Here is a 27,169-nt window from a genome sequence, read left to right as displayed (position 1 = left end):
AGTTCCCAAGGGGAGGAAAGCATCTGTGGGTTGGTTAGAGATGATGCAAAAGATGGGCCCAGAGAGAAGGGAGCAGGAAGCTCACTGAGCTGAAGAGGGAAAGAGACACAAAGACGCAGATGAAGGGGGCTTTTAGGGCCAATTAGTAGGGCTGTTCTTTGCAGGAAAAAAACAGCTAATTAGTGAGGTGTGAAGAAATCATTCTGATGTTTAGGCTAATAATGGAGACGGGCTGAGAGGAAGTTTTTTAAACTTGGAAATTCAGAAAAAGAGAGCAAGAGAAGGCTTTCCGGAGTAGCTGAAGGGAAGCCAGAGAAGCACAGAGATTGAAGGCCATGGAGTTTAATGACAATAGCATGTTGTCACATCTCTGGTTAACTCCACAGGGGAGCGGGGGCCTTACTACTTACAGGGTCAGGGTAAGCACCTGGCGCCAACTGCCTAGGTTCATGTAGCTTTCCCACACGCTGGCAGTGTGGCAAGGCAAACTTTTTGTAAGCTCTCTGTACTTTGTTTTTCTCATCCCTAAAATGGTCCTACTAGCATTTACCTCATCAGGTGGCTGTGAGAACTAAGTCAATAGCTCAATGCTCACCAAGGTCCACCAGCATCATGTCATGGTCTACTTCTACTTTGGTGAGTAGTCGGATTCAGGATCTTAAAAGCTTGTCAGACCTAGACCTATCTGGGGTCTGTTTTCTTTTTTTCATTTTCTCTCATCTTTTTCTCTCTTCAACTGTAGGTTTTCTTATTGTTTGGACTAGGACATGGATGGGTTGGACCATGGGAGGGAAGCCTGGGGAGAAGGCAATGGGACCAATGCACCCCCCTCCCCCAGAAGGTAGAGGGTGCAGAAGGAGGTGGGCAGAAGGGGGTGGTGAGCGGACAGCGTCCTGGACCGGGAACAAGTAGAGAAGCGAAACCAGCATCTAGGAGGGTATTAGAGTATTAGAGCAGCACCAAGCAGTGCAGAGGAGGAACTAAGAGGTCGAAGAAGGGGCATAGTGATGGTGGGCCAGGAGGAGGCAAATGGAAACGGAGGCAAGCTCTAGGAAGCAAAGGCACAGGTAGGGAGATTAACAGAGTTCTATACTTATGCAAATACATCAATCCATAACAATAGGGGTGTATTAGCCTGGGTGCTTTAGAGAAACAAATCCATAGAAACTCATGTATAAGAAAGAGTTTTATATAAAGGGTAAGTGTGCATCAAGAACACATCCCAACCCAGTGCTGCCCAAGCCCACAAGTCCAACACTAACACATTTGTCTGACACCAATCCACAAAGTCCTCCTCCATCTTACAAAACACACACTGTGATGCCGACTGCAAGAGGAAAGCAGAATCAGTGAATGTGTAAGCATGTCAGCACTGGCAGGGATCTCCACACAGCTGCTCCAGCACTCAGGGCTGCATCAGGGTAGGTCCATGCGGCTTCTCCTCAGGGATGTCTTGCAGGATGTGAGCCTTGCAAGCTGAAGCAGGGAACTGGTTAAGGCAGCTGCACCCTGGTCCGACCATCACAAAGCAAGAGACCCAAGAACTTGAAAGGTGAGGCTCACAGAGTCATTTATCTCTGTGCCCTTCAATTAACCCCACATGTGTTTATCGGCCAGATTGGCACAATAAACTAAATTAAGTGGTATGGGTCTATGTACATATATTTATAAGGCATACACTGAAGCTGCAGATGGGCCTTGGGCCTCGGCTCATACCTCCCCTCAATACAAGAACACATTGTTCTAACAAATTGGCATGCTGTGATGCTTACCCACCTCTACAAGATTGCTGAAGACAAAATGGGTGCATAAGCAGACATGATGAAGACAGTGGATGGTGTCTGGCTATTAAAAATAGCCAACAGAGAAGCAACAAACCCACATGGAAGAAGCACACCAGCTGGTGCGATCGTGAGGTGAGGTGTCATTGAGACTGAGCAATGGGCATCAGAAGAGTACCAACAAACAGTAAGCAAACAAACAAAAATGCATTGGTGAGAATGGACCCAATTGGAGCGGAGACCCAAAGCCCATGAATGGACAATGTAACATCCCCACACAGAGAGGTCACAGGGAGGGGGTGAGTCAATCAGGATGCAGTAGAGCACTAATGGGTCACACAATATACCTCTGTTTCCTGGAGGCCCCCTCACCCCCAGCTATCACGACCTCAGTGCTGCCCTCCAATCTAGACTAGACAGGAGCATGTACATAGGTATAGGCAAGAGATAAAACCCACAATACATGTAACCCAGGACCAGGAATAGGAATAGAGATACCAAAAGGGTAGGAAGAAGGTGGGGAGAAGTAGGGAGGGGGGTTACCAATATCAATGAATGGTACATAAACACACACCCCATACAGGGGGAAGAAAAACAGAAACCAGAGAGAAAGGGAGATGGCGGTCGGAGTGAGATTTGAAAATAATTAAAAATCTACAATTTATCCGAGGGCCACAAGGGTTGAGGGGGGGGCAATGGAAAAAAGGAGGAGCTGATCCCAAGGGCTCAATGGAAAGTAAATGTCTAGAAAAGAACGATGGAATATATATACGAATGTCGGATGCAATTGGTGTATGGTTGGTTTGTAACAAAAGTTGTAAGAACCCCCAGTAAAATTAAAAAAGAAAACCTTAAAGATTGACCCCAAAAAGAAAAAAACAAAGCTTGTAAGTGGTCCCCTAAGGTACACCAAGGAGCATAACACTTAGAAAAATGCCTGACCCATCCTAAGTGCAACCGAAGGGGTAGTTGCTGTTTGGCTTTGCACTTTCAGATCAGAAACAGAAGGTTTGAGCTCTTTCTGCATTCATGCACCCATTTTCTTCTATGGGAGGCTTGGAAAAGTCGTATTATTATTTTAATCTCTTACACCGACTGCTGTTTCCCTTCCCCTTCGGTTTCTTCCCACCTCCTCTACCCAACTTCCCCCTACCCTCCTGGTATTGCTACTCCCATTTCTGTTCCTGAGGAGTTGATCTGACGCGGATTCTGTGTTTCCTAAGCTCTTATCTGTACCTGTGCACATGCTCTGCCCTAGTCCATAGTGAAAGGCAGGATTGGGGTCATGATAGTGGGTGGGTGGGGTTTAGTGAGGAAGCCTCAAGGATCCAGAGGAATATTGTGTGTTTCATCAGTGCTATACTTCACCCTGGTTGACTCATCCCTTATTTGCAACCCTACTGTGAGGGGATGTCCCATTGTTTACAGATGGATTTTGGGCCTCTGCCCCAACCCCCATTATTCTCAACAATATGTTTGTTTTGGGTCTTCTGATACCTGTTACCTGATCCCATCGACACCACGTGATCACACAGGTTGGTGTGCTTCTTCCATGTGGACATGTTCCTTCTCAGCTAGATGGCTGTTTGTTTACCTCCAAGCCTTTAAGACCCCAGATGCTATATCTTTTGATAGCCAGGCACCATCAGCTTTCTTCACCACATTTGCTTATGCACCCATTTTATCTTTGGCGATCACGCTGGGAGGGTGAGCATCACAGAATACCAGGTTGTTAGAACAAAGTGTTCTTGCGTTGAGGGAGGGCTTGGGAAGAGAGCAAAGTCCATCCACTTCCTCAATGTATTGCCATATATCTCTACTTTTATAAATGAATGTACTTACATAAGTGCACACCTATGTTTAGACCTCTATCCATAGCTTTGCTGCTTAGATCTTTTCTCTTTCCTTTAACCTTCATCGTCCTTTCCCACGATCATGCTCGCCCTTCTTCTGCCTCTTAGTGATTCTTCGCAGCTAGATTGCTGTTACTCTAACACCACCAGGATCTCTACATCCTCCTCGTTGTAGCTTTTACTTCTCTAGTAGTTGTTCCCCTGCTTATGGCATTGTTTGCTCACTGCTCCTTTCCCCTGCCACTTCCTCCCCCTAAGTCCCTCCAGAACCTTCGGTCTGGTTGCTTTCTCCTTAGGCTTGCTTTCCATGCCTATCGTATATAGGTAGGCAAACCAACAATAATGTAGACAATACAAAAAGAAAACAAAAACTCGACAAAAAGAAAAAAATATTAATAACTAGCAAAAACCCCCCAAACAAAAAACCTGAAAAAACATAGGTAATTCCAGGTCTGTCCTCTGACCTTTATGACGATCTCCCCACTGGTCCTGGGGTGTTCCAGGATCTGCCCCCTCCTAGCCTGAGGTCTGTTTTGGGGACTCCTCAGGGGCTTTCCTTTGCTCCCGCTGCTGATCTGTTATATTTCCTTTTGGGTCTGTCCTGATGTGGGGAGTTCAGACTGGACTCATTCCCCGCCGTGTGCCCAGTCCTGTCCTCTGTTACAGTATGTTCCAGCAAGGGGACATCATGTCACAAGCTGGTTGTTGGCCCTCCAGTCTTCTCTGCGCCATAGCAGCTCCATGCAGGGACATCGTCCTCAGGGCTTGGTGTGCCAGTATGGAGTCTCGTGCCTCAATCTCTCTTTTTCTTTTTTGGTTTGCAACTGTGTGGGCTTGGCAGGCTGACTCTTCCCCCCAGTCTGTAGGTTTAGTATTGTCCTCTGTAGCACATACTTCCAGGGAGGGGGTCAGTTTGGCTCCAATTAGGACCGACCCTGCACCCCACTCTGTTCACGAGCTGTTCCATGTTGTTACATTGCCCTCAAGGTTTGGTGTGTCGTGGTGGGGTCTGCACGCACACTCCCAATTCTGCGGAGACATCACCAATACTCTCCCCCTTGGTGGGTTAGTGCTTGAAATTATGTGGCATTTATATTGCATAACAGGATGGGTAGATCAAGCTTGGGAACAAGCAGTCAATGGTGTCTTAATGCAATACAGCTCATTTCTTTTGTTGATGTCTTTGCCCTTTAACATCTTAGGGTTGAGAACATAGTAAATACTCAGTAAGCATTTGGTACATAAATGAATGTCTACCTCTTCCCACTTGACCTTGTACTCTCTGAGGATAGGGGCTATATTTGTCTGTTTCTCATTATTCTCTTGCCATCGGCTAAGTCTTCAATACACATTGGTTGAAGGCATAAAGGAATGGCCAGGGAATGAATCCCTGCTCATGGCCAGGCTCACCTGTAGACCGGAGAGTGCACAGTTCCCCCGCCTGCCATCCTCCGAGCTTCCCAATACCTCACTTGATGGCAGACAGAATGGAATACTCCAAGAGCAGCACTTAGCTGTCCAAGAACAGTTATTGAAGCTAATTCAGGATTGTCATGAGTTACGATCCTCATTCCCTAGGAGCCACGCTCCTCACCACCAGGTGGCCTGCCGCGCCTCTAGCTTCCTCCATGTTCCATGCAGAAGTCCCCATGGCAGGAAAGCATTTGCTATCTTTCTGCTTCTTTCTCCTCTCCTGTCTCACCCAGCTGGGCAGGGCCTTCCTTTGTCTCAGGAGCCAGTTATCTTGATTGGAGTCTAGACTCGGTCACTGACAACTGTGTGGCTTGGGGAAAGGGGGCTCATCTCCCTGAGCATTACTAGTCTCATCTGTAAAATGGGCACAGTGTCCAAGGCCTTCTCCGTGGGCTTATTGGGAGAATTGCCTGACTTTACATCTATGAAGTGTTTCGAGCTCTGGAGGGACGCTGGTGAGTTCTCTCAGGTGGTTGTGAGAAAGCACTTACTCAGCACACTCCACTGTGATGTTTTTCTCGACGACAGGATTGGAAGCTTAAAGCCAATGGTCTTCAAATGAAATCTGAAAAAGAACCCCAAGATACAAGACAGAGTACAAGGGTCTTCCTAGACGTGGCAACACCCCCATAGCCTCCTTCAACAACACCAAGTGTGCCCCTGGACCAGCAGTCACAGAATCACCGGGGGATATCAGGTCATCCCGGGCAGTGCCCAAGAACCTGACTTTTAGCAGGCTTTCAGGTGATTCTTGAGAATGTGGAAGTGTGAGAGCCAGCTCCAGGAGGGCTGTTAATAGTCCCCTTCAATCATACCCTTCTCTTCCACTGACTCCTCTCAGGGTGGCGCAGTTTCCACAGTCCCTCTGTTCGTTTTTGCTGCCAAGACCGTGAAAAAGGTGGTGGCCTCCAACTTGGTGAATGACTGCCACAAACTGGAGGGCCCAGCCGTAGTTAGCACTGCTCCATCCACTGCATCCACCTCTACCCTCTGTCCCACCCCCGTGACCCAGATCTGGACGAAGGCTGACAGGCATCTTCTACCCTAAGACAATCATGGCGTGCTTCCATCGCCACCTTGAGGCACTGGAAATCCGAACAGTAACCCTCCCACTGATACAGACACGCAGTGACCCCCACGAGCTTCAGAGTAGAGCCAGCTGCAGGGGGTTTACAAGGACGGGTCTTTCAGAATTACATCGCCACGTCTTCTTCCAAAGCACCATTGGGTAGACTGGAATCTCCAACCTTTTGGTTCATTGCCAAGCTCGTTAGCTGTTGGCACGACAGGAAGACTCCAAACAGAACGGTAGTGAACGTTGAAGCAGGACAAGGGAGAACAATGCCTTCTGATGGGTCCCATGGTGACTCTTACAGAAAGCTTAAATTCCTTTCACTCAACTGTTACGGGGTGGGAAGCGCACTCCTGCTTTGCTGGCTTTGTAAGCACACTCTTGGTGGACTTTCTGGCACTCCTGTGCTACAGCTGTAGGAACCCTGGTGGCATAGTGGTGTCACGTGGGGCTGCTAACCATAGGTCAGCAGTTCAAAACCACCAGCCGCTCTGAGGGAGAAAGATGGTGCTTTCTACTCCTATCAAGAGTTACGGTCTTGGAAACTCACAGGCGCAGTTCTACCCTGCCCTGTAGAGTTGCTATGAGTCGGCAATGACTCACTGGCAGTGAGTTTGGTTTTCTTCGGTGTTGATACTGCGGCTTAAACCTCTCTCTCATTCTGCCCGCCTTCCTCACAGGCCTGGATGAAATTCAGTGCTCGCTGCCCGTGGAGAACAGGAGGATATCCCTGCGTGAGCTGTCGGAGGCCAGCTTCAGCGAGTGCAAGTTCAGCCTCTCGCTCACAGACCTGTTCATCATCATCTTCTCGGGGGTGGCAGTATCCATCGTCGCCATCATTTCCAGCTTCTTCCTAGCCACGGTGGTGCAGTGCTTCCAACGGTGTGCCCCCAGCAAAGACACGGAGGATGAAGATGAGGATGAGGATGAGTGAGCCAGCGCTCCTGTTCTCCGCTGTCCAGGCTCCCTGCCGGCGGGTCCTCTCACACCTGAGAGGGAAATGCTGAGCCCAGAACGGAATTGACCAGCGTCCATGACCCGAGTAGCGTCCTCCTTCTTGTAGTGTCCTGGAGCCTGGGAGCTTCCGGCGGGACCTCCGGTCTCAGAGTTTAGCTTCCACAGAGTAGAGAATTCCAGGAGCGATCGGGGGAGCCATTCCTACAGGAGAGCCTTCTCCCATGCGGGTGTGTGGGACAGAAGATGACCAAGCTGAGCTTCAAAGCTGATGTTGGCTGAGAAGCTTCTGAGGAGATGGAAAGACTTGCACCTTTGGCGTGAAAAGACGGTTTGGGGGCCATTCGTTTCTCTGACCTGCGCTGGGAGATCAACATGTCACCTTGCTCCTAAGACACAGAATCTTGCCCAGCGGGGATTCCGGCTCTCATTCTCTGCTAGTTCTGGGGATGAGGATTTTGGTCCTTCTATAAGAGGCCTCAGAAACCTTGGGGCGTTATGCAGAGAGCAAATAAAATCATGTTGGGCCAAAGGAGAAATCAGTCCTGGCCAGAGGTTGATTTGGTTTGATTTGATTATTGGTAGTTGTTGTTGAGAAGATACATAGAACCTACTCAAGTCCAACCGTTTCTACATGCAGATCTTTCTCACTCTCCTTTCCTGAGCTGTCCCTGGCCCCACCAACAGAAGGTCACTGTCTCCCATGGGTCCCAGTTGAATCTTTTGGGGTGCGGTTGTCCACTAGATTGAGACCGACCTCAAGTGAGCACAGAGCTCGTGGCAGACGTGCTGTCCGAGTGGAACTAAACTCCTATTTGGTTTTGAGATGACATCAGGAGCCCTTTTTGATTTAAGGTTTAAAGAAGAGCTCAGGGTAAAGGTGACCTGAAATCTTTGGTTTAAGGTTTAAAGGTGGCAGCCTAGGCATTCCTCCAGCCTCCAGAGCTCTGGAAATCGTGGCTTCCATGAAAAGCCAAGAGTCTTCTGTAGTTATACATTTGTGGGTGGGTTGGGGAAACTTCCCCGGAGGTAACTCAATCCCCTATTTTTATCCTAAGAAGCCGCAATGCAGCGAGGTGAGGGGAATTGCCTTGTACAATGGTGATAGTCCCTTGGCTCAGAGTCACTCATTCCTCAGCCATATGAGCTCGTCATTTCCCTTTACTGCCCCCAGTCGAGTCGAGTCCCGCCTCAGCCAAACGATGCCTCGCCGTCTCCGTGCCGCTACAGCTCCAGAACTAGCAGGGCACTTGACCCAGGGCCAGGCCTCCAGTTGGTCCATGCTATGCTGGATGAACAATGCTGGACCCCAGGACGTGGCTTCAGATCACCCCATCAGTGGCTTTCGCGTGTGTGTGACGTTTCTTTGGAGTATAGGCGGCAACAGGCAGTGTTTTCAGGGTGGGGAGCATGGCCCTATAGTTCAGAGACAATGTGAACCAAGGGTTAACACAAGATGACTTGCAGCAACTTTGGGGCCATGCTGGGGACTGACACATAAACAAGGGGCCTCTGGGAAGCTCCTGGGGTGACTTTGGGCATCACTTCTTTTTGCTCCCTGACATCTTTGCTTCCACAATATTTCCCGGATGCCGGCTAAGTGCTAGGTACTGTTGTAGGCACCGCAGAGAGGCCTGGCGCAGTTACCTTCCCCTCGTGTTCTGCTGGGCAGAACAGGAAGCAGACAATGTACGGGGAGTGTACTGTGAGCTTGTGGTAAGCGTCCAAACCAAGCCAGTTACACAGGCATCTCGTCTTGCACTCAGGGCCACCCCAGGGTGCCAGAGGAGAACTGTGCTCCACATGCTTGCCGGTAGCCAGTTTTGTGGGGAGTAGGTCACCGCACCTGCCTTCTGAGGTGCCTCTGGGTGTCCTTGAACCAGCAACTTTTAATTTAGCAGCTGAGCATGGTGACTGTTGGCTTCCCCAAGAAAATACACTGACACTGAAGGAGGGAAAATGCCCTCTGAAGGGGGACCATGCCCAGCCAGTAGACAATGGTTCTTTGCTCCCGACTCACCTTTGAGGCTCATGATTAGTAGCCCCAGCAGCAGCAGCAGTGCGCTGCACCAGGTGAGACATGTGTGGGATTGGAACTGCTGCCTGTCCCTCCCCCACACCCATGAGCCTCGTCCTAGGGACCCCTGAGAGACCCCCACTGCCAGGCAGGCCCCACCATCGCATGGGTGTCCTGTGCGTCTCAGGTCCTCAGAGCCTCACTCCGCACACCACCCGGCATTGTTTTTGCCAGAGCGCACACGAGAGCTGGAAGGCCCCTGCTTGCTTGTTGACGGTCCACTCGCCTCCCCGCTGGACACCCTCGTTTTGTAGAGTTGCTGTCACACGCCTACCACAAGGGGTGGCTTTGAAGGACAGCCGTTTATTTTCTCCTGTTTCTGGAGGCTGAAAGTATGAATCAGAGACGAGGCTGGGTCCACGCTTCCTTGTAGGCAGCCCCAGGGCCTGCGTTTGTAGCTCTTCCTTATGTGCATCCTGTCTCCTCTCCCCTCCAGCGTGCGCCTGTGTCTCATCCACTCTTTATATAGCTCAGAACTGCTCAAATTTAGAGCCCACCCTTCCTGGGTATGTTCTAATGAACGTAACCTAGAAAACTGTTTTGCCAAATAGGATGGCATCCGCAGGTATGGGGTTAGGATGGCAACACCTATTTTGGTGGGGAGGGGGTGGGGATGCTGGTGGGAAGGGACTCAAATTAATCTACACTGTTCCACCCTTCCCCCCCCCAATTCATGGCATTCTCAATTGTAAAATCTACCCTCTCACCATGGGCTAGACTGTGAATGTTGGAGTCTTCGGCGACCCCAGGCTTTTGAGCGGTGCCTGACTCCGAGGAGGTGTCTGGTGCACAGTAACTGGAAGGGCATACATTCCGGGCACAGAACAAGGCACTCTACAGACAGGCACGCTCTTTCAGTCGCCTCACAACAGCAAGCAAGGGCTACCCTCGTCCCAGGTTGGTCCTGGAGGAGGCAGGCAGGCTGCAGGCTGCAGCAGAGCCAGGACAGATTCAGGGCTAGTGGACTCCCAAGCCCGTGCTCTTGGCCATGAGACTCGCTCATGCACACGGAATGCTCACTCCTTGGGAGGCACTGGGTCAGCCCTGTCAGGTAAGCCACTTACCAATTGTTGAGGCACGGTCCGGGGTTACCAACAAAAGGCATGACTTATCCACACAGGCTGATCCACAATGGTTAATAAAAATTAAAACCGAACAGGAAACCTCACTGGCATTGAGTCAATTCTGACTTGCAGCAGCCCTGTAGGATAGGTCATAACTTCCCCTGTGGGTTTCCAAGACTGTAACTCTTTAAGGGAGTAGAAAGTCTTGTCTGTCTCCTGTGGAGCGGCTGGCAGTTTTGAACTGCTGATCTTTTGGTAAGCAGCCCAAACGGTTAACCCACTATGCCACCAGGACTCACACAGCACTTCCCTCACCCGGGAAGCAGACCAAGCTAGGTCAGCTTCACTGGTCGCACTGGTCCCCCATGGCCACTGGTGGCTTTCCATACAGGCGCACGGCTGGTGTTGTACGCACTGGTCACATGCTGCAGGTGAGAGGCCACCCCTCCCAAGACCGATAGAAACGAGATTGCGGCACACCATGCACAGAGCAGACAGGAAGTTTACTGCGTGTCCAGAGCAGGGAGGGAGTTGTCCTCATAAGAAACTGGATGAGCGAGAGAGGTTAGGTTTCCAGACTATGAGCAGGCAGTCCAGACGAGGGTTAGGGGCTACTCCTCAGACTTGCCATTTCCCCAACACCCACCCTGGAAGGTGGCCCCTTCCCTTCTGGTTCCCTGGCCTCCCCTTTGGGCCTGAGATTCAGGGAAGTCCTCCGTGAGAGGGGTTGACAGGATAGCTTCAAGAGTGGGCTCAGATCGTGGAGATGACACAGGCTCAAGCAGCGTCCCATCAGTCGCTGGGATCTGGACTCAACTGGATGGTGACAAACAACAGCAGGGCCCCTCCTTTAACCCCCCCCCCTGTCACACTAGCCCTAACGCCCGAGATATATTCACCATTAGTAGAGCCTAGAGGGGCCTGCATTAGCTGGCTGTCTAGCTTCAGGAGACCGGACAGTCCATTTTGCTACTTGAAGAATTGCCTGTTCCACGTATCAAAAGGAATGTCCTTCACCAGCAGTTCTTTCCTGAGGATGTGTCTAAAGTAAGCCACACGAAGCCTTACATCTTCCCATCTAAGGAGCGTTCTTGCTGTGTTTCTTCTACCCCGTGAGGAAGGGGCCATGAGAAGTTCTGGTAGAGGGTGAATGGTTACTGACAGCCACTTGGACCAGTGCATTTTGTGATGGGGCAGCACTTTGTGTTTCTTTGAGAAAAAACCCCAAAACAAACCAGGCTTGAGTCCTCTTGAGAGCTATGGCCCGATCCAGAAGAAGGCAGGCTAACGTTTGGGCAAGTCTCTCAGTACAGGTGGACAAATTATTCAACTGCATGGTCCTCAAGCTCCAAGCACAGGTCACAACTGCTTCCTGGGCCAGTGTCGCTGCCGGCAACCCGGATGAGTTCATTTCAAGGCTTAGCAGCCGACCTCAGAGGCCCTTCCAGAGTTCCACATCCATCAGAATAGCTGGCCTCGTTTTGCTCTCCTTGGGTTCCAGACGCCCTGGTGGCACAGTGGTTAGGCACTCGATGGCGAAGGGAAAAATCAGCAGTCCAAACCCACTGGCTGTTCCTCAGGAGAAAGATGGGGCGGTCAGTTTCCGTAAAGATAACCGCCTTGGACCAGTCCTTCTCTGACTTCTAGGGTCTAGGAGGTGGAGCCAACGCAATGGCAACAGGTACCATTTGAGGATCAGATACTTGTAACATCATTACACTACACACACACGACATCAGGTTGTCATCGAGTGGGCTCAGACTCAGTGAGCCCCACCCCAGTAGCACTATGCCGTTAAGGTTTTCAATGGCTGGGGTTTTATAAGCAAATCACCAGGCCTGCCTTTTAAGGCCCCGCTAACTAGACTAGAGCCACCCGTGTCTTGGTTAGTAGCCAAACACAATCCCAGTTTGCCCCACCCAGAGACCCCACAGCCTCAATGACCCTGCTCTCTTGAGAAGACATCATGAGCCACTAGGACAGTCCTCGGACCTAGGCAAAAAGGACCCCTCTCTTGGGTCCAGCCATGCTCTGCCCAGGTGGCAAAGAATCTTTGGGGCCAAAGGCATGGGCTCACTCTAGCATCAGCTGGAAATTTGGTCACCCCTGTCTCCCAAGCCCCATACACAAACCATCCCTAGCTCCCTTCCAGAACTGTGGGGCCGCCTCCGCATGTATCCGCAGTGCAGAAGCTGGCAGGGGCTGTGAGGCTGCTGGGTCCACACGGGCGTGCACAGGACTCCTAGGGGTGCAGGCTGGACGGAGAGTACAACAGAGGGGGCCAGTTCAAAACCGGCCCGGCTCTCCCACACGACCATTGTCCAAGAATGATGCACCACTCCAAGAGCGTAATAATTTAAAGCTTCAAGCTGGCCTTCCAGCCATGGAAGTGATAACCCAGAGAGCTAGGCCGAGCATTTTCTTGAATATTTTGAGAAAGTTTAGTTATAGATGGGCAGAGGAGGTGTGCACTCTTGTACTTCACCCATATACTGATGGCACAGGTGGTCTGAGTACCACAGCAGGGGCCAAAGGGGAGCCTTGGCCCCACGATTGAATACTGCTTCTGCCCGGGGTGGGGAAGAGGTGGGGGGGGTGGCAAGGAGCTGGTCCATACAGGCCTTTACACAGGAAGAAATATGCAACAACCCACTTTCCACCTGGCTCCTCTGTGGGGAGGAAGGGTTTGAACAGCTGCTCCCTCTTTCTTTCTTTCTTTCTTTCTTTCTTTCTTTCTTTCTTTCTTTCTTTCTTTCTTTCTTCACTTCATCTTTTTCCTCCTCTTCTTCCTTTTCCTCTCCTCACCGGCCTCATTCCTACCCTGTTCTTCATCTGCCTCCTTCCTAATTCTCCCTCCTTCCCACTTCCCTCTCTCCCTCCCCTCCTTCTTTATCTCTCCTAGAGAGTCCCCTCCCCACCCGGGTCAAAAGGATGACTGTCCTGGAAACTCTACAGGGCAGTTCCACTCGACTTATCGGGTATCTGCCTTATGAGGCACAGTTGACTGGAGGGCCATGAACTTGGGCCTCCATCCTGGCATTTCAGCATGACAAGTTGACTCCTAGGATGGGGCTGCCATTGCCTACTATCATGGCAACCAGCCAGCATCTGAACCCCAGACAATGGACTCAGCCCTGTCTTCCTGGTGGCAGGGTACACTGGAGTTCTGCTGGCAGCTGGGAGGTATGCTGGACTCCATTCCCATCAAGAGATAAGAGACAAAACTTCTCCTTAAACTGACATAACACCTGTGTTCCGTCTAATCCTCTCCCACATGGTACCTTCTAGACTATAAGTTTCAGGAGGTCAGGGCTAGTCAGAGTCATCCACCAAATCCCTGAACTTTGGCTCAGGCCAGCAGACAATTCCTCCCTCACAGGTGAGAAACACATGCAGTTCCAAGTGCAGAGGATCACACCATGGCTTCCCTGAAAGAAGTCCAAAGAGTGAGCAGGTCGAGACCAGGCTAGGGGCATTCTCAGGATGCCACAGCCACTGCAAGCATCCCTGCCACCCTAAAGGTATCACCGGTGTTTGTCTAGTTTGCTCTGTATCCCAGAGTCAGAACTACTAGCACTTGGCAGGAACCCAGTAAATATTCCCAAAGTGAATGAGAAAGTTCAGAGGTAGGTTGAGGCACATGGATGGATGAAGAGGTGGGTATATGCATGGATGCTGGATGGGTGAAGGGATTGAAGGGTGGATGGATGGATAAATTAATGCATACATAGATGGGTGGATGTATGGGTAGATGGAGAGGTAGATAGATGCATGGATGCAGGGAGAGGATCAATAATGGAAGGAAGGAAGGAAGGAAGGAAGGAAGGAAGGAAGGAAGGAAGGAAGGAAGGAAGGAAGGAAGGGTAGATAGATGTATAAGTGGGTGGATGGATGGATGGATGGATGGATGGATGGATGGATGGATGGATGGATGGATGGGTGGATGGGTGGGTGGATGAGCGGACAGATAGGAAGATGGGTGGATAGATGGGTGTGTGGATGGATGGATGGATGAGTGGAGGGAGGGATGGAAGGATAGATGGTAAATCTTTTACCCTTTCCAAGCTATACATAACATGTGAGGAACATCGCAGAGAAGGATTTATAGGATTTAATTGGAAAGTGTTTTTTTAAGAAATCCACTCCCCCTTGCAGAGGGTAGGGGTTCTAGTCCAAATATACGGTGATGTCAGGAACGGGTCATGCCCCTCTCTGTTAAAGTGTGAAAGCCTTTCTATTAAAGGTGGCCTTTCCTCTGGAAACCCGGGAGAATAGGGCCCTTGGCCCAGATAGTGATGCCCCGTTAGGGAGTTGCTTCTTCGCCTCTCTGAGCCACCCTCCCCCGCTTGTCCTCCTCTCCTTGGCATTAGTAGCTGGGCACTGAGTGTTTTCCATTTGTGACCATCTGACCCCTAATTACTTCAGTTAATTACTTGGACAGGCTTCCCCTGCCAAAAGGGCTGGTGTGTTTTTTCTTAGAATCCATGGGCAGTGGGAAGGCGATGCTCTTCATCTGCCCTTGTTTACCACCTGCCTCTGCAGAGGAGGCGGTGCCGTCCCACATGAACGATTCCATTTCCCCAAGAAGTGCTCTCTCAGGGACTCTTGGCCATGGAGGCAGAGTCAGGGCTTTGGTCAGTTCCGTCAACGAGCTTATTCTCTCACTAGTCCTGATTCTCCTAAAGTGACTTGATTTCTTGTTGGGGGAAACAAGAGTATGACGTCAGGGAGACAGGAGAGGAAGGGAGCTGTGGGACTGTGGCATCTTCATGTGTGCAACATGGGGTTAACCACTTCTATTATGGTGGACTCCCCAGTGCCCAGCCACAGGGTAGAGTCCACATGCGAGATAAAAGCCTACAGCCCTGTTACCCCTTGTGTTAGTCTGGGTTGACTGGAGAAAAAAAAATTCACGGACACTCATACGTGTATAAGAAAGAGCTGTATATACAAGAGCAATTAAATATTGAGAAAACATCCCAGCCCAGGCCAGATCAAGTCCATAAGTCTGATATTAGCCTATATGTCCAATACCAGTCTATAAAGTTTTCAGACTCACGAAACACATGCAGTGACGCCGAATGCAGGAAGATCACAGCCCAGTGGCTGGAAAGTCTTGTGGATCCAGTGGCAGTAGAGGCATCTCAGTGATGGCAGGGGTATCCCCCGTGGTTCCTTCAGCTCCAGGGCTCTAGCGTGGCTTCATGTGTCTTGTCCACAAGCATGTCTCACTGGGAGTCAGCCAGTGTCCCACCTCCAGTGAGCTATTTATCTCCTTAGCGCCTCCAAATGAGGTCATCAAACTGTGACCTGATTGACAGGCTAAACTCCACCCCTTCACTCTTAATACTCAAATTGACAACAGATTGTGTAACTACCACACCCCTCTGTTACACCCTTCCCTCTCTTTACCTGTGAGGGTAAAGGTCCCTAGGTGGTACGGATGGTTTGCCCTCAACTGCTGTACTAAATGTTTGGTGGTTTAAACTTGCCCAGTGGAACACAGAAGAAAGGCCTGGAGATCTGCTTCCATTAGCCAAGGAATTCCCCCCCTCCCCCTCCCTGGTGAAGCTCAGCTCTACTCTACAACAAGTGAGGTCTCCACTAGTTGGAACACCTGGGGTTTTGTTTTTGTTCTTTTAGGGAGAGTCCAGGAGTCACTAGGTGGCACTAGTGATTAAGGCCTTGGTGGAAGGTCAGTAATGCACCTCAGAAGAAAGGCCTGGTAATCTTCAACAAGGCCAAAGCCAAGGAAACCCAAAGAGTGAAGTTCTCCCAGTGGTGCGGTTTGTTTTCTTTAATGAGGCTGCAGCAGGTTCTCAGGGGATTTGGACACCCCCCTTTCCCATCAACTCTCCTGTTTGTTCCATCTTCATCCTCCTTACCATGGATGCTTCTTACTCGGGACTCATAATTCATACACTCACCCTGTTAGTGCGAACTCCATGTGTGTCGTGTGGTAGACCCCTGGTCTGTCATACAGCAGTGAGCAAGACACACATGACCTCTTAACAGAAACAGCTTTTTATTTTTTTTAACTCAATGATGATATGTAAACCAAGAATTCCAGCACATGTGATGTGCCCACGGGCGTGATAGGTGTGCAGGAGCACAGAATGGGGGCCGCGTTGGGATCAGGAGCCAGGAAAAGGCCCCTGAGGGAGGGAAGGAGGGACGGTTCATCTGAAGCTGGGGAGTGGGGCAAGAGTTAGCCAGGCTGAGTGGGCAGACATGGAGCACAGAGATATGAGGAGAATGTTCTGGTTCTCAACCTTCCTGATGCCGCGACCTTTTAATACAGTTCTTCATATTGTGGTAACCCCCCCAACCATAAAATTATTTTCGTTGCTACTTCATAACTGTAATTTTGCTACTGTTATGAATTGGTCGTTTGACCCCCAAAGGGGTCGCAACCCACAGGTTGAGAACTGCTGTACACAGAGCAAAGGGAGAAACCTTATTGGGGCTGGACTGGAAGTGAGGGAGGTCTTTGGTCCATCCTGGCACCCAAATGGGTGCAAAGTACCAGGTCTTTCTCCGATGGAGTCATTGAGTAGGTTCAAACCGTGAACCTTTTGGTTAGCAGCCACAGACTGAACGTTGGCTTCCGGGGCTCCTTAAGAAACCCATATAGCTTCCTCCAGTTCCTAAATGCTTCCTCCCCCCACCCGCCCCCACCAGATATCATGATCCGAATTCTACCTTGCAAGTCTGGATAGACCAGAGGAGGTACACTGGTGCAGATAGGAGCTGGAGGCACAGGGAATCCAGGGCGGATGATACCTTCAGGACCAGGGGTGTGAGTGGCGATACTGGGAGGGTAGAGGGTGAGTGGGTTGGAAAGAGAGAACCGATTACAAGGATCTACATGTGACCTCCTCCCTGGGGGATGGACAACAGAAAAGGGGGTGAAGGGAGACGCCGGACAGGGCAAGATATGACAGAATAATAATTTATAAATTATCAAGGGCTCATGAGGGGGGGGGGGAGAGGACCTGATGCAAAGGGCTTAAGTGGAGAGCAAATGCTTTGAAATAATTAGGGCAAAGAATGCACAGATGTGCTTTACACAATTGATGTATGCGTGGATTGTGGTAAGAGTTGTATGACTCTCTAATAAAATGTTTTAACAAAAAAGAAGAAGAAGAAGAAAGCCACATAGCAGTTCTACTCTGTAGTGCATTTGCTTACCGGGAGCCGGGACAGACTCTGTGGCCACTGCTTTTGCTTTTCTTTCACTCGGCCGGACGTTGTCTAGGTCAGTCATGTTGCTGATGCTGCAGCATGCATCAATACGTCGCTCCTTTTCCTGGCTGAATAACATTCCATTGCACGAATCTTCCATATTCTGTTATCCACGCACCGCTGATGGGCACGTGGGTTGTTTCCACTTGAAGTCTCTTAGGAACACTGCTATGAACCTACATGTGCACCTGTGTGTGTGAGCAGATGGCTTCGTTCCTCTTGGGGGTGCCCTTTAGGAGCAGAATTGCTGGGCCACATGGAAACTCTGTTTTGCTGTTTGGGAAACGACAAAACTATTTTCCCAAATAGCAGGACAGCCTCACATTCCTAGCAGCAGTGTATAAAATGTTGCAATTACTCCATATCCTTATCAACTTTGGGGGCTGTCACCTTTTTTTAATTACAACCTTATTTGTGGGTGTGGCTCATAGCGTCTTAGCCCCTCCTTTCAATCATTCCTCTCCTCTCTCCTCAATCTCCGAATCCACCAACTCCTTTCTCATCCTGCTTGGGGATTTATGAGAACATCTCAGCTGTTGGCAAGAACACCTCAAGTCCAGGGACCCCTGATTTTTCCTGCATCACCATAGAGAAACTCCTCCCCAGAACAGATGACCAGAGCTGCTCGGGGCGCCACATGTGAAGCTACAAGCCAGGGTCTTTCATCCAAAACGTACTCCACCGAGGCTCAGCTAAAGAGCTGTCCAGCTGCGTACATCGGACATGAAGTCCTGTCCTGAGAAGGATGCCTATGGCACAGGGAAAGGAGGAGAAGTTCTCAGAATTCCTGCTTGGAGCTAACTGGGGGAGGGGAGGGGGTCGGAGGCAGGGGTGGGCTGGGGTGCTTTTAGCAAGGTGGGCTTGGGTCAGAGAATACCTAAAAAGTTCTTAAAACCAAAGCAAAACCCCACTGCCTTGAGTGGATTCCCATGCATAGTGATTCTCATGGTCTCAGAGAATGTCCATCTCTACAGAAGCACACCACCTTATCTTTCTCCCTCGGAGCAGCTGGTGGTTCCGAACCTCCGACCCCGTACAGTTCTACTCAGGCTATTGTCCATATTTCACCGAGGCAGGCAGAGGTTGAGCAACTTTCCCAAGGTAAGATGGCTAGGATTTGACTGTGCAGATCCTAAATATTAGTGTTATAATCTTATCTACAACTTCCCCACCTTCAGGATTAGAGGGTCTTCAGGGGAGTCTTTAAAGTCTTCAATCCCCTGAAAGGACCAGGGGCATTGGTTGACCAGTGACTTTTGTTGCTGTGGCTCTGAGCTCTGTACTGGACCTTTCTACATGGCTTCTTCTTTCTTGTTGGTGCTTGAGGCTGCCCTGTCAGTGACAATTCACAGCCGCCCCATGTACAGAAGGAACACTGACCAGTCCAGTGCCAACCTCACCATCGAAGAAAGCGTTGAGCCCATTGTTACAGGTGTTGGTCCATCGGATTGAAGGTCTTCCTCTTTTTCTGCTGTCCTCTGCTTGACCAAGGGCGATGTCCTTCTCCAAGGATTAATGGGTCCTTGGAGAAAACATGTCCAATGGACAAGGGATGAAGGAGCCTTCTGGCTGTACTTTTTCCGAGACGGATTTGTGCCTTCTTCCGGCAATGTATTCAATCCTCTTCACCAGTACACCACTCACGTGCCTCGGGGTTTCTTCAATCTTCCTTTCTCATTGTCCTGCCTTCAGAAGCATCAGAGGCAACTGCAAAGACCATGGCTTCTTCTTTAAGGGGTTGTGCCCAAACGTCTAACACAGACCAGGCACTGGGTAGGTTGCCTGGAAGTAGTCATGGGCCCAACTTCATGAACACAAACACAGCCCCATGTAACTTTTAATGTGGGCTTCATAGAACTTAAGATGTAAGGTCACAAATTTCCATGTCAAGAGACTGGAGAGAGCACAAGAACTCATATGGATGCAAGACATTGGATCGGCCATTTGCTTCCGCTGAGATGACACAAAAACATTAGCACGTTTGTGCATGCCAATGAGCAGGGACATGTCAAACCTGTTCCCTGGGAAGGGAGGCCCCTACCCCAGTATCCCTGGAGGCTTGTTTGGATAGATGCAAGGATGATGACCTGTAACCTGGAGGCTCCAAATGTTGTTTCTGTTGTTAGTGGAAACAACACGTGTTGCAATCGTTCTCATAAAGAAACACAAAACAAAACAGCTGGTAGGATATTCTTGTTCATAGCTGGGAGCATGTCCTGAAAGCTGGCCTTACTAGGCTGGTGATCAGGAAGCCACTGAAATCCCTCAGTGCTTTGGGTTCCAGACAGTCAAGATAAAAGATGCCAACAGACCCTCCGGAAGTAGAAACATACCTTGATGCACTTCTTTGCAAAGGTTACACAGAACACTAAGCATTGATTCCAAGACATACGCTTGAAGACATCACGCACCGTACGTGGTGACTTCCAGTGTTTTCCCTTTGGGGCCTCACTTCTTTCACTCAGCATCATATTTTTAAGGTTAGTCCATCTGGTAACAAGAATCAGAACATACTCCGTTGAATGTAAAATTTTCTTTCATTTTTGGAAAATTTTATTGACAGCAATTTTCTCAGCCGTCACAAATGATCAGATAAATCCATTCAGCATAAAGGACCCAATCTGAAGTCATTTAGTCACTGAGGGCCAGAGCTAAGACTTGAACCAGAGCTACTAGCTTCAAAGCTCATGTGTTTACTCACTGCCAAGAAAAACAAAACAAAATAAAACTTGTGACTATTATGTCAACTCCAACTCCTAATGAACCCCACGTGTGTCAGGGTAGACCTTGCTCCACAGGGGTTTCCAAGGGCTGAATCTTTCAGGCCTTTCTTCCAAGATACCTCTGGGTGGACATCAGCTTTCCATCTTTCAGTTAGCTGCTGAGTGCGCTCACCTTTTGTGTCACCCGTGGACACCGCATTCTCTATGCAATTTTCTAAAAGCCTAGAAGTTTGTCCCCAGCGATGCAGACACTCAGAGTAGAGTTACTGCATGCCTTTCACAGACCTGTGTCTCCTCTCACTACTGTCGTCAATCCATAGGTCACCATCTGTTGACTATCTCTCTTCCCTCCTGGACACTGGCTTATTGAAGGCAGGACCACGTTCACCCTGGTCACGGCCCTGTCTGCTGCCATTAGTGCAGTGCCCGGCATCCAGCAGGCACTCCACAAAATACACGATGAAGGAAAAACGAAGACCTTAGAAGAAGATAACTTCCAACTAGCAAAGAAAAATGACTCACCCCTTGGGCGACTTTCACCTGCCAGTGTGTTGCACTGTGGTGGCTGGTGTGTTGTAGCTCTTAGGATAGAAGCGATGCCATCGGTGTTTCAAAGACCATCAGAGTCATCCGGGGTGGACAGGCTTTAGAGGAGCTTCCAGGCTAAGACTAGAAAGAAGGACCTGGGCAGCACTTCTGAAAACCTAGCCAAGGAAATCCCTGTGGATCACGACAGAGTAGTGTCTGATGCCCTGATGGGAGATGAGCTCACTGCATCACATCGGAAGCCACCGAGAACACACAGCGGTGGCAACCAGGGACTGGAATAGACCCGTGCTTATGAAGATGACACAGTCCCGGATAATACTCTGGGCTGTTGTACATGCTGCTGCCATGAGCTGGAGCTGATTGGTCAAGTCAGTGCCCACAGTAGTCCTGAATCCACTGAGAACCCCATCTCCATTACCCCAAAGTAACTGTACCCTCTTCTCACACATGGTTGACTTCTTTCTAGCAAGGTTAGGGGCCCCTAGGGACTCCTAGTGGCCACATATATCCCAACAAACCAGTCAGTGCCTGTGTTAGTCTAGATACATTAGAGAAACAAATCCACAGAAGCTCATATGTATCAGAGAGAGTTTTTATATAAAGGGTAAGTGCACATCAAGAAAACATCCCGACCCAGTGCTGCCCAAACGCACAAGTCCAACATTAATCCATATGTCCAACACCAATCCACAAAATCCTCCTCCATCTCACAAAACACACGTCATGATGTCGACTGCAGGAGGAAAGCTGAGTCAGTGAATGTGTAAGTTATCTCAGCACTGGCAGGGGTCTCCACACATCTGCTTCAGCACCCAGGGCTGCATCAGGGTAGGTCCATGTGGCTTCTCCTCAGGGATGTCTTGCAGGAAGTGAGCCTTGCCAGCTGAAGCATGGAACTGGCTAAGGCAGCTGCACCCTGGTCCAACCATCACAAACAAGAGACCCGAGAATTCTGTTTTCAAGTGTTCTTGTAAGAGAAGAGCAGGGGAGTTGGACACAAGGACAACCACATGAAGACAGAGGCCCACGTCAAGGAATGCCATAGTTTCCGGGGCTCAGAGACAGGCACAGGGCAGTACCTCCCACCACTGTCAACAACCAACTCTGACAACAGCTTGTTTTCAAGTTCAAGAATAGATTTCTGCTGGCATAAGCCACCCGTTGCTGGTCATTTACTATAGCAGCTTCAGTCAATTAATACAGTCCTTACTGGGCCAGAGTCCGCTTGCCCCCTATCCCCTCTTAGGGCCCATGACAAGGAGGTGCCAGTTCTCAGCTGCTCCCTGGTGATTTCTAGGGACCTGGGCAGAGCAGCCAGCTGATGAAGCTGCCCGGTGTGGATGTGCACACACACTGGCAGGGCCAGTACACTTCCCAGATTACAGTCTCCTGATGTCCCAACAGCCTTAGCTCGAATTGGATCAGGGGCTGAGCCGAGCTGGGTCTGCTCATGGTTTCAGCACTTTGACAAGTCCCAACCTCTGGAAACCTCTTAGAATCCCCCTGAACTTGAAACTATTTTAGCCATCAGGAACAGAATCCCAAATTCCACTGGCCTGCGAGGAAAAGAAAGATAGTATGTGACAATTCTAAATGTGGACTGTGGGCATGGTAGGATCCAGGCACTCAGACAACATCACGAAGATTCATTTTCTATGCCTGCACTTCTGACCTTTGCTTTCCTCTCAGCTGACTGCATTCCTAGAGGGGCTTCTTGTGTGGTGGACCCTGGCAGTCCCAGTTTCCATCCTTCTTCCCAGTAGATCCATCCAAGGTCACAGAGATGATGCCTACTCGCTTTGTTAATCCAGCTTGCGAGTCAGTCTCAGTCCTGACTCAATCTCCATGAGCAAGCATCTGGAGAGAGGCTTTTCCATGGCTAGGCTGGTGTCCTGAGCCCACCCTTACAACCAGAGGTGGGTTAAACCCACCTAGATCCAGAGGTGTGAACTTGGCTTGGGGTCAGGTGAACTTAAAGGAGATCCAGAGTCCTGTTCATGGAAAGATGAATGGGGTGGAAACCTGGCAGTTGCCCCAAACAGAGTTCCACTTTAGCCAGGGGCAGCTGGGGGGTGATCCTGATGAACAAGCGAATGGAGTGTGGTAGAAAGCAATAGGACAGGACCTACAGAAATAGCATGGATTCAGTGCAGGTGCCTGTGGCGACAGACGTAGCTATCAGATGTTGGGATGGCAGCCTCTGGGGCCACACGTAACATACAGAGAGCACTCAACCACGAGTCATCAGGGTGCCATATAGGCACAGGCTCCCAGAAGTTCCTGGAAAAATAGAATAGACAAATGATGGAATGAATGGGAGGTCTCACCTTCCCCACTTGAGCTCCCATGACTCAGAATGTCCTTCCTTCTGGCAATCAATTTTCAATAGCAGGGCTTGGGCCACAACACTAGATTTAGAACATTTTCTCTCACTATGTTGTCCGATGGGAGAAAAATGAGCCCGGCCTATTGCTCACTCTCTTGACCTCCAAAGCTTTGATATGTTCCCTCAGTGTGTGGCTGTTTAATCCCAACTGTCCCCTGAGGAGTCTTAAGTCGCAGGGACCGGTAGCTCTCAACCTTCCTAATGCTGCGGCCCTTTTATACAGTTCCTCATATGTGGTGGTGACCTCCCAGCCATAACACTATCTTCGTTGCTACTTCATAACTGTCATTTTGCTACTGTTATGAATCAGGAGACCCCTGCAAAAGGGTCTTTCAACCCCCAAGGGGTCACGACCCAGAGGTTGAGAACCGCTGACGTGAAATCTTGAACTCATTTGTTAGATAGGAAACGCATCTCAGAACGGTTAAGTGGCTGTCACCAAGTCACACAGCCAGCAAGTGGGTTAGAACTCGGTTCTCTCCAACTCAGACCCTCTCTTGTCCCTATCCGGGCCGAGCAGAGACAGGTGGGGCCTTCAAGAGCAGGATAGAGGTGCCAAGGGAGAGAATTTTGCTCAGAAAAGTGGAGCTTCCAAGGACTGAGCAGAGGGACCCAGAGCCCCTCTCCCACCTTCCCCACCTCACCCTTTGCTGAGCTGCCTGGGGCCACCAGGGCTGAGCTGAAGAGGCAGACAGTGTGTGGCAGGCTCCCCTGGGGGTGGACAGTTATATATAACCAAGGATTGATTGCTGCTGTCTCTCCCTCCCTCCTTAAACCACCACACAGAAGGCCTGCCATCCTTCATCTGGTCACAAGATAGGCAGCCAGCAACCTAGTCTTGGCCCCAGGAGCTAGCCAGTGACAAGCAGATCTTTTAAAAACCGACAAACAGCAGACCGCAAATATAGAAAGAAGACAACGGAGAGAAAACACAGAGACGGAAAGAACATGGGGTGGCGTGCGAAGCCCCAAAGCCACAGGGTAGAAATTGATGACTCTAAGTGATTGGTAATATTTCTAGTGACAAGAAGTTTACATTTCCATATGGAAAGGCCCATGTGGACGTTGGGGAGCAGGCGGATCCCCTCACCTGACGGTGACAGGAGGGTACTTCTAAGAGCTGAAGGTTTATTGGGGGTCCACTGGTCCCAGGGTTCTCAGTGCAGTGCTGCCCCCACTCAGGGGTAGGTCAGTCCAGGGTGTGGCCAGGGAGGTCAAGGGGGCTCTTCACGATGTTGCCTAAGGAAAAGCCGCCTTGCCCATTGGGGATGCTGCAGGATTTGACCACCAACGGTCAGAGATGTGGTAACCGCACCACCCCTGCATTTTGCAAGGCAGCCATTCCAGTTGGGACTCAGCCTCTTTGTTAGGAATCACCACATCCCTGGGGTGAGGTCCAGCAACTAGGGCACGGCCCAAACCCAATCCAGGGACACATACAGCAGCCAAGTAAATAAGAGGGGGAAAGAAAGAGAGAGAAAAAAGACCTGGGGGGTGTGGGGAGCAGGGCACTAACCCACCCAAGGGGAGGGTATTGCTTGTATCTCCACAAGAGAGGGACACAAAGACCAGGCTTCAATCTGATGGACCAAGACATGAATACAACATACCGGCAAGTACTAGGGAACCAATAGAGAGGTCTGCAGGGCCGGCCTGCAATCAAACTATGTGGACACCCCCCCACCCCACCCCACCCCACCCTCAACCCCCTGTCTCCCCGCCTCAGAAGAATGCACTTCAGAGGACAGCACTGGGGCTACAGCTTGGGGAGAGGGGCGAGGCAGATTAGAGCACACGGGAGAAACGAAAAGGGATGGAGAGGGAGGAGAGGACATCCTGGCCCACCAAGCCCGAGGACGATGTTCCTGCTCGGAGCAGACAACACTCGGGGAGGACCTAAGGGCCGGCTCCACCATAGGACACAGTGTCCCTCACTGAACCATGGAGCTGCGGGGACAGCACTGGAGACACAGTGCGGGAAGAGTGCGTGGTCTGCCCCACCACGCAGGTGCGAGGCTCTGAGGGCACGCGGCAGAGCAGCCGGGGAGCAGAGTGATGAACCCCCCCCCCGGGAATACCAAAAATAGACTGTGGAGACAGAGTGTGGCACCCCAACAAACAGCCTTTGAACTATTTATAAACTTTTGCATATTGTCAGTGGCTCTCTTTTTGTCATTGCTATTTGGTTTTTGTTGTTGTTTTGTTGATTTTGACTTCCTTTGTTGCTTTATTTGGCTTTGTCTGGTTTTGCACTTATTAGGTATCTGCATGTCTATCTAGATAAGACAGGCGGGATAAATAATTCAGAGATGAAAAGAACGGGACCGATGGTTCTGGGGGGTACAGGAGAAGGGGAGGTGGGAGAAAGGAAGTGGGTGGGGAACCAACCCAGGGACAAGGGTACAACAAATGAACTAAAATCAATGGAAGGAAGGTCATAGGATACCTAGTGGGGCTTAATCAAGGGCAATGTAATAGCAAAGAATTACTAAACCTGAATGAAGGCAAAACATGATGGTGGGACAAGAGGAAAGTAAAAGGAAATAGAGGAAAGAACCAGGAGGCAAAGAATATTTATAGAGGTCTAAATACAGTCAGGTACATATGGAAATATATGCATAATGAGAGAGGAATAGAACTATGTACTCATATCTATATATTAAGAATTAAAGTTGCAGATGGACATTGGGCCACGACTCAAGTTCTTCCTCCAAACAAGAACACTTTGTTCTATTAAACTGGCATTCTGTGATGCTCACCTCTACACAATTGCCTAAGATAAAATGGGTGCATAAGCAAATGTGGTGAAGAAAGCTGATGGTGCCAGGCTATCAAAAGATATCGCATCTGGGGTCTCTAAAGACTTGAAGATAAACAAGAGGCCATCTAGCTCAGAAGCAACAAAGCCCACATGGAAGAAGCACACCAACCTTTGTGATCATGAGGTGTCGATGGGATCAGGTATCAGGCATCTAAGACCCAGAATAAAATCATACCTAATGTGAGTGGGGTGGGGGGAGCATGGAGTGGAGATCTAATGCCCATCTGTAGACAATTGGACATCACCTTACTGATGGGTCACAGGGAAGAGATGAGCCAGCCAGAGCACAGTATAGCACCGATGAAACACACAGTTTTCCTCGAGTTCATTGGTGCTTCCTTCCCGCCCCTGCCCCCCCCCCCACTATCATGATCTCAGTTCTGCCTTACAAATCAGATTAGACCAGAACATGCACACTGCTACAGATAAGAGTCCACAACACAGGATTTCCCTCAGGGCCAACAAGGAGAGTAGAGATACCCGGAGGATTAAGAAAGGGTGGGGGGGTGGGGTGGGGGAAGGGGGTATCAATCACAAGGATCAATCTATAACCCTCTCTTAGGGGTACAAATAATGAAAAAGTAGGTGTGGGTGACGGAGGATGATGTAAGATATGGAAAACATAATCCATAACTTATCAAGGGTTTGTGAGGGAGGGCAAACAGGAGAGGGATGGGGAAGAAATGGCGGGACAAGAGGAAAGTAAAAGGAAATAGAGGAAAGAACCAGGAGGCAAAGAACATTTGTAGAGGTCTAAATACAGGCATGCACATATGTAAATATATATACACATATATTTCATATTTCATGGTATCAGGGGCTCAAGTGGGAAGAGAATGCTTTGAAAATGATGATGGCAGCATGTGTGCAAATGTGCTTGACACACTGGACGAATGTATGGATTGTGATGAGATGTAAGAGCCCCTAGTAAAAGTATTTACAAAAAGAATCACCATGGAGATAGGAGGGGTAGACCATTCTCTGGGGACTCATCTCGCTCAGGGCCTTCCTGCTCTGGGATTCGTAAAGCAAAGTGACTATAAAACATGTCTTAGGGGGATGCCAGCCTGAAACAGACAGACACGGGTCACAATTATCTACGGTAACTGTGTATCTACCGTTTGTCAGTTTGCTGTGTGGTGGCAGCTGGCGAGCCGCTAGGATGCCGGAA

General features: G+C 49.9%; 1 protein-coding gene across 1 annotated transcript in view; it reads left to right on the top strand.

The window, feature by feature from the left end:
- Positions 1 to 7,113, top strand: part of LRRC38 (leucine rich repeat containing 38) — a 42,819-nt gene extending 35,706 nt beyond the window's left edge. The window contains exon 3 of the mRNA XM_075560881.1: positions 6,860 to 7,113. Within this exon, the coding sequence (XP_075416996.1) occupies positions 6,860 to 7,113 (254 nt within the window). The remainder of the gene's footprint in view (positions 1 to 6,859) is intronic.
- Positions 7,114 to 27,169: the final 20,056 nt, after the last annotated feature.

This window comes from Tenrec ecaudatus, chromosome 1 (genome assembly GCF_050624435.1).
Source record: "Tenrec ecaudatus isolate mTenEca1 chromosome 1, mTenEca1.hap1, whole genome shotgun sequence".
NCBI classification, from domain to species: Eukaryota; Metazoa; Chordata; class Mammalia; order Afrosoricida; family Tenrecidae; genus Tenrec; species Tenrec ecaudatus.
The sequence above is the reverse complement of the archived record's forward strand: the minus strand, read 5'-3'. Positions and strand labels throughout refer to the sequence as shown.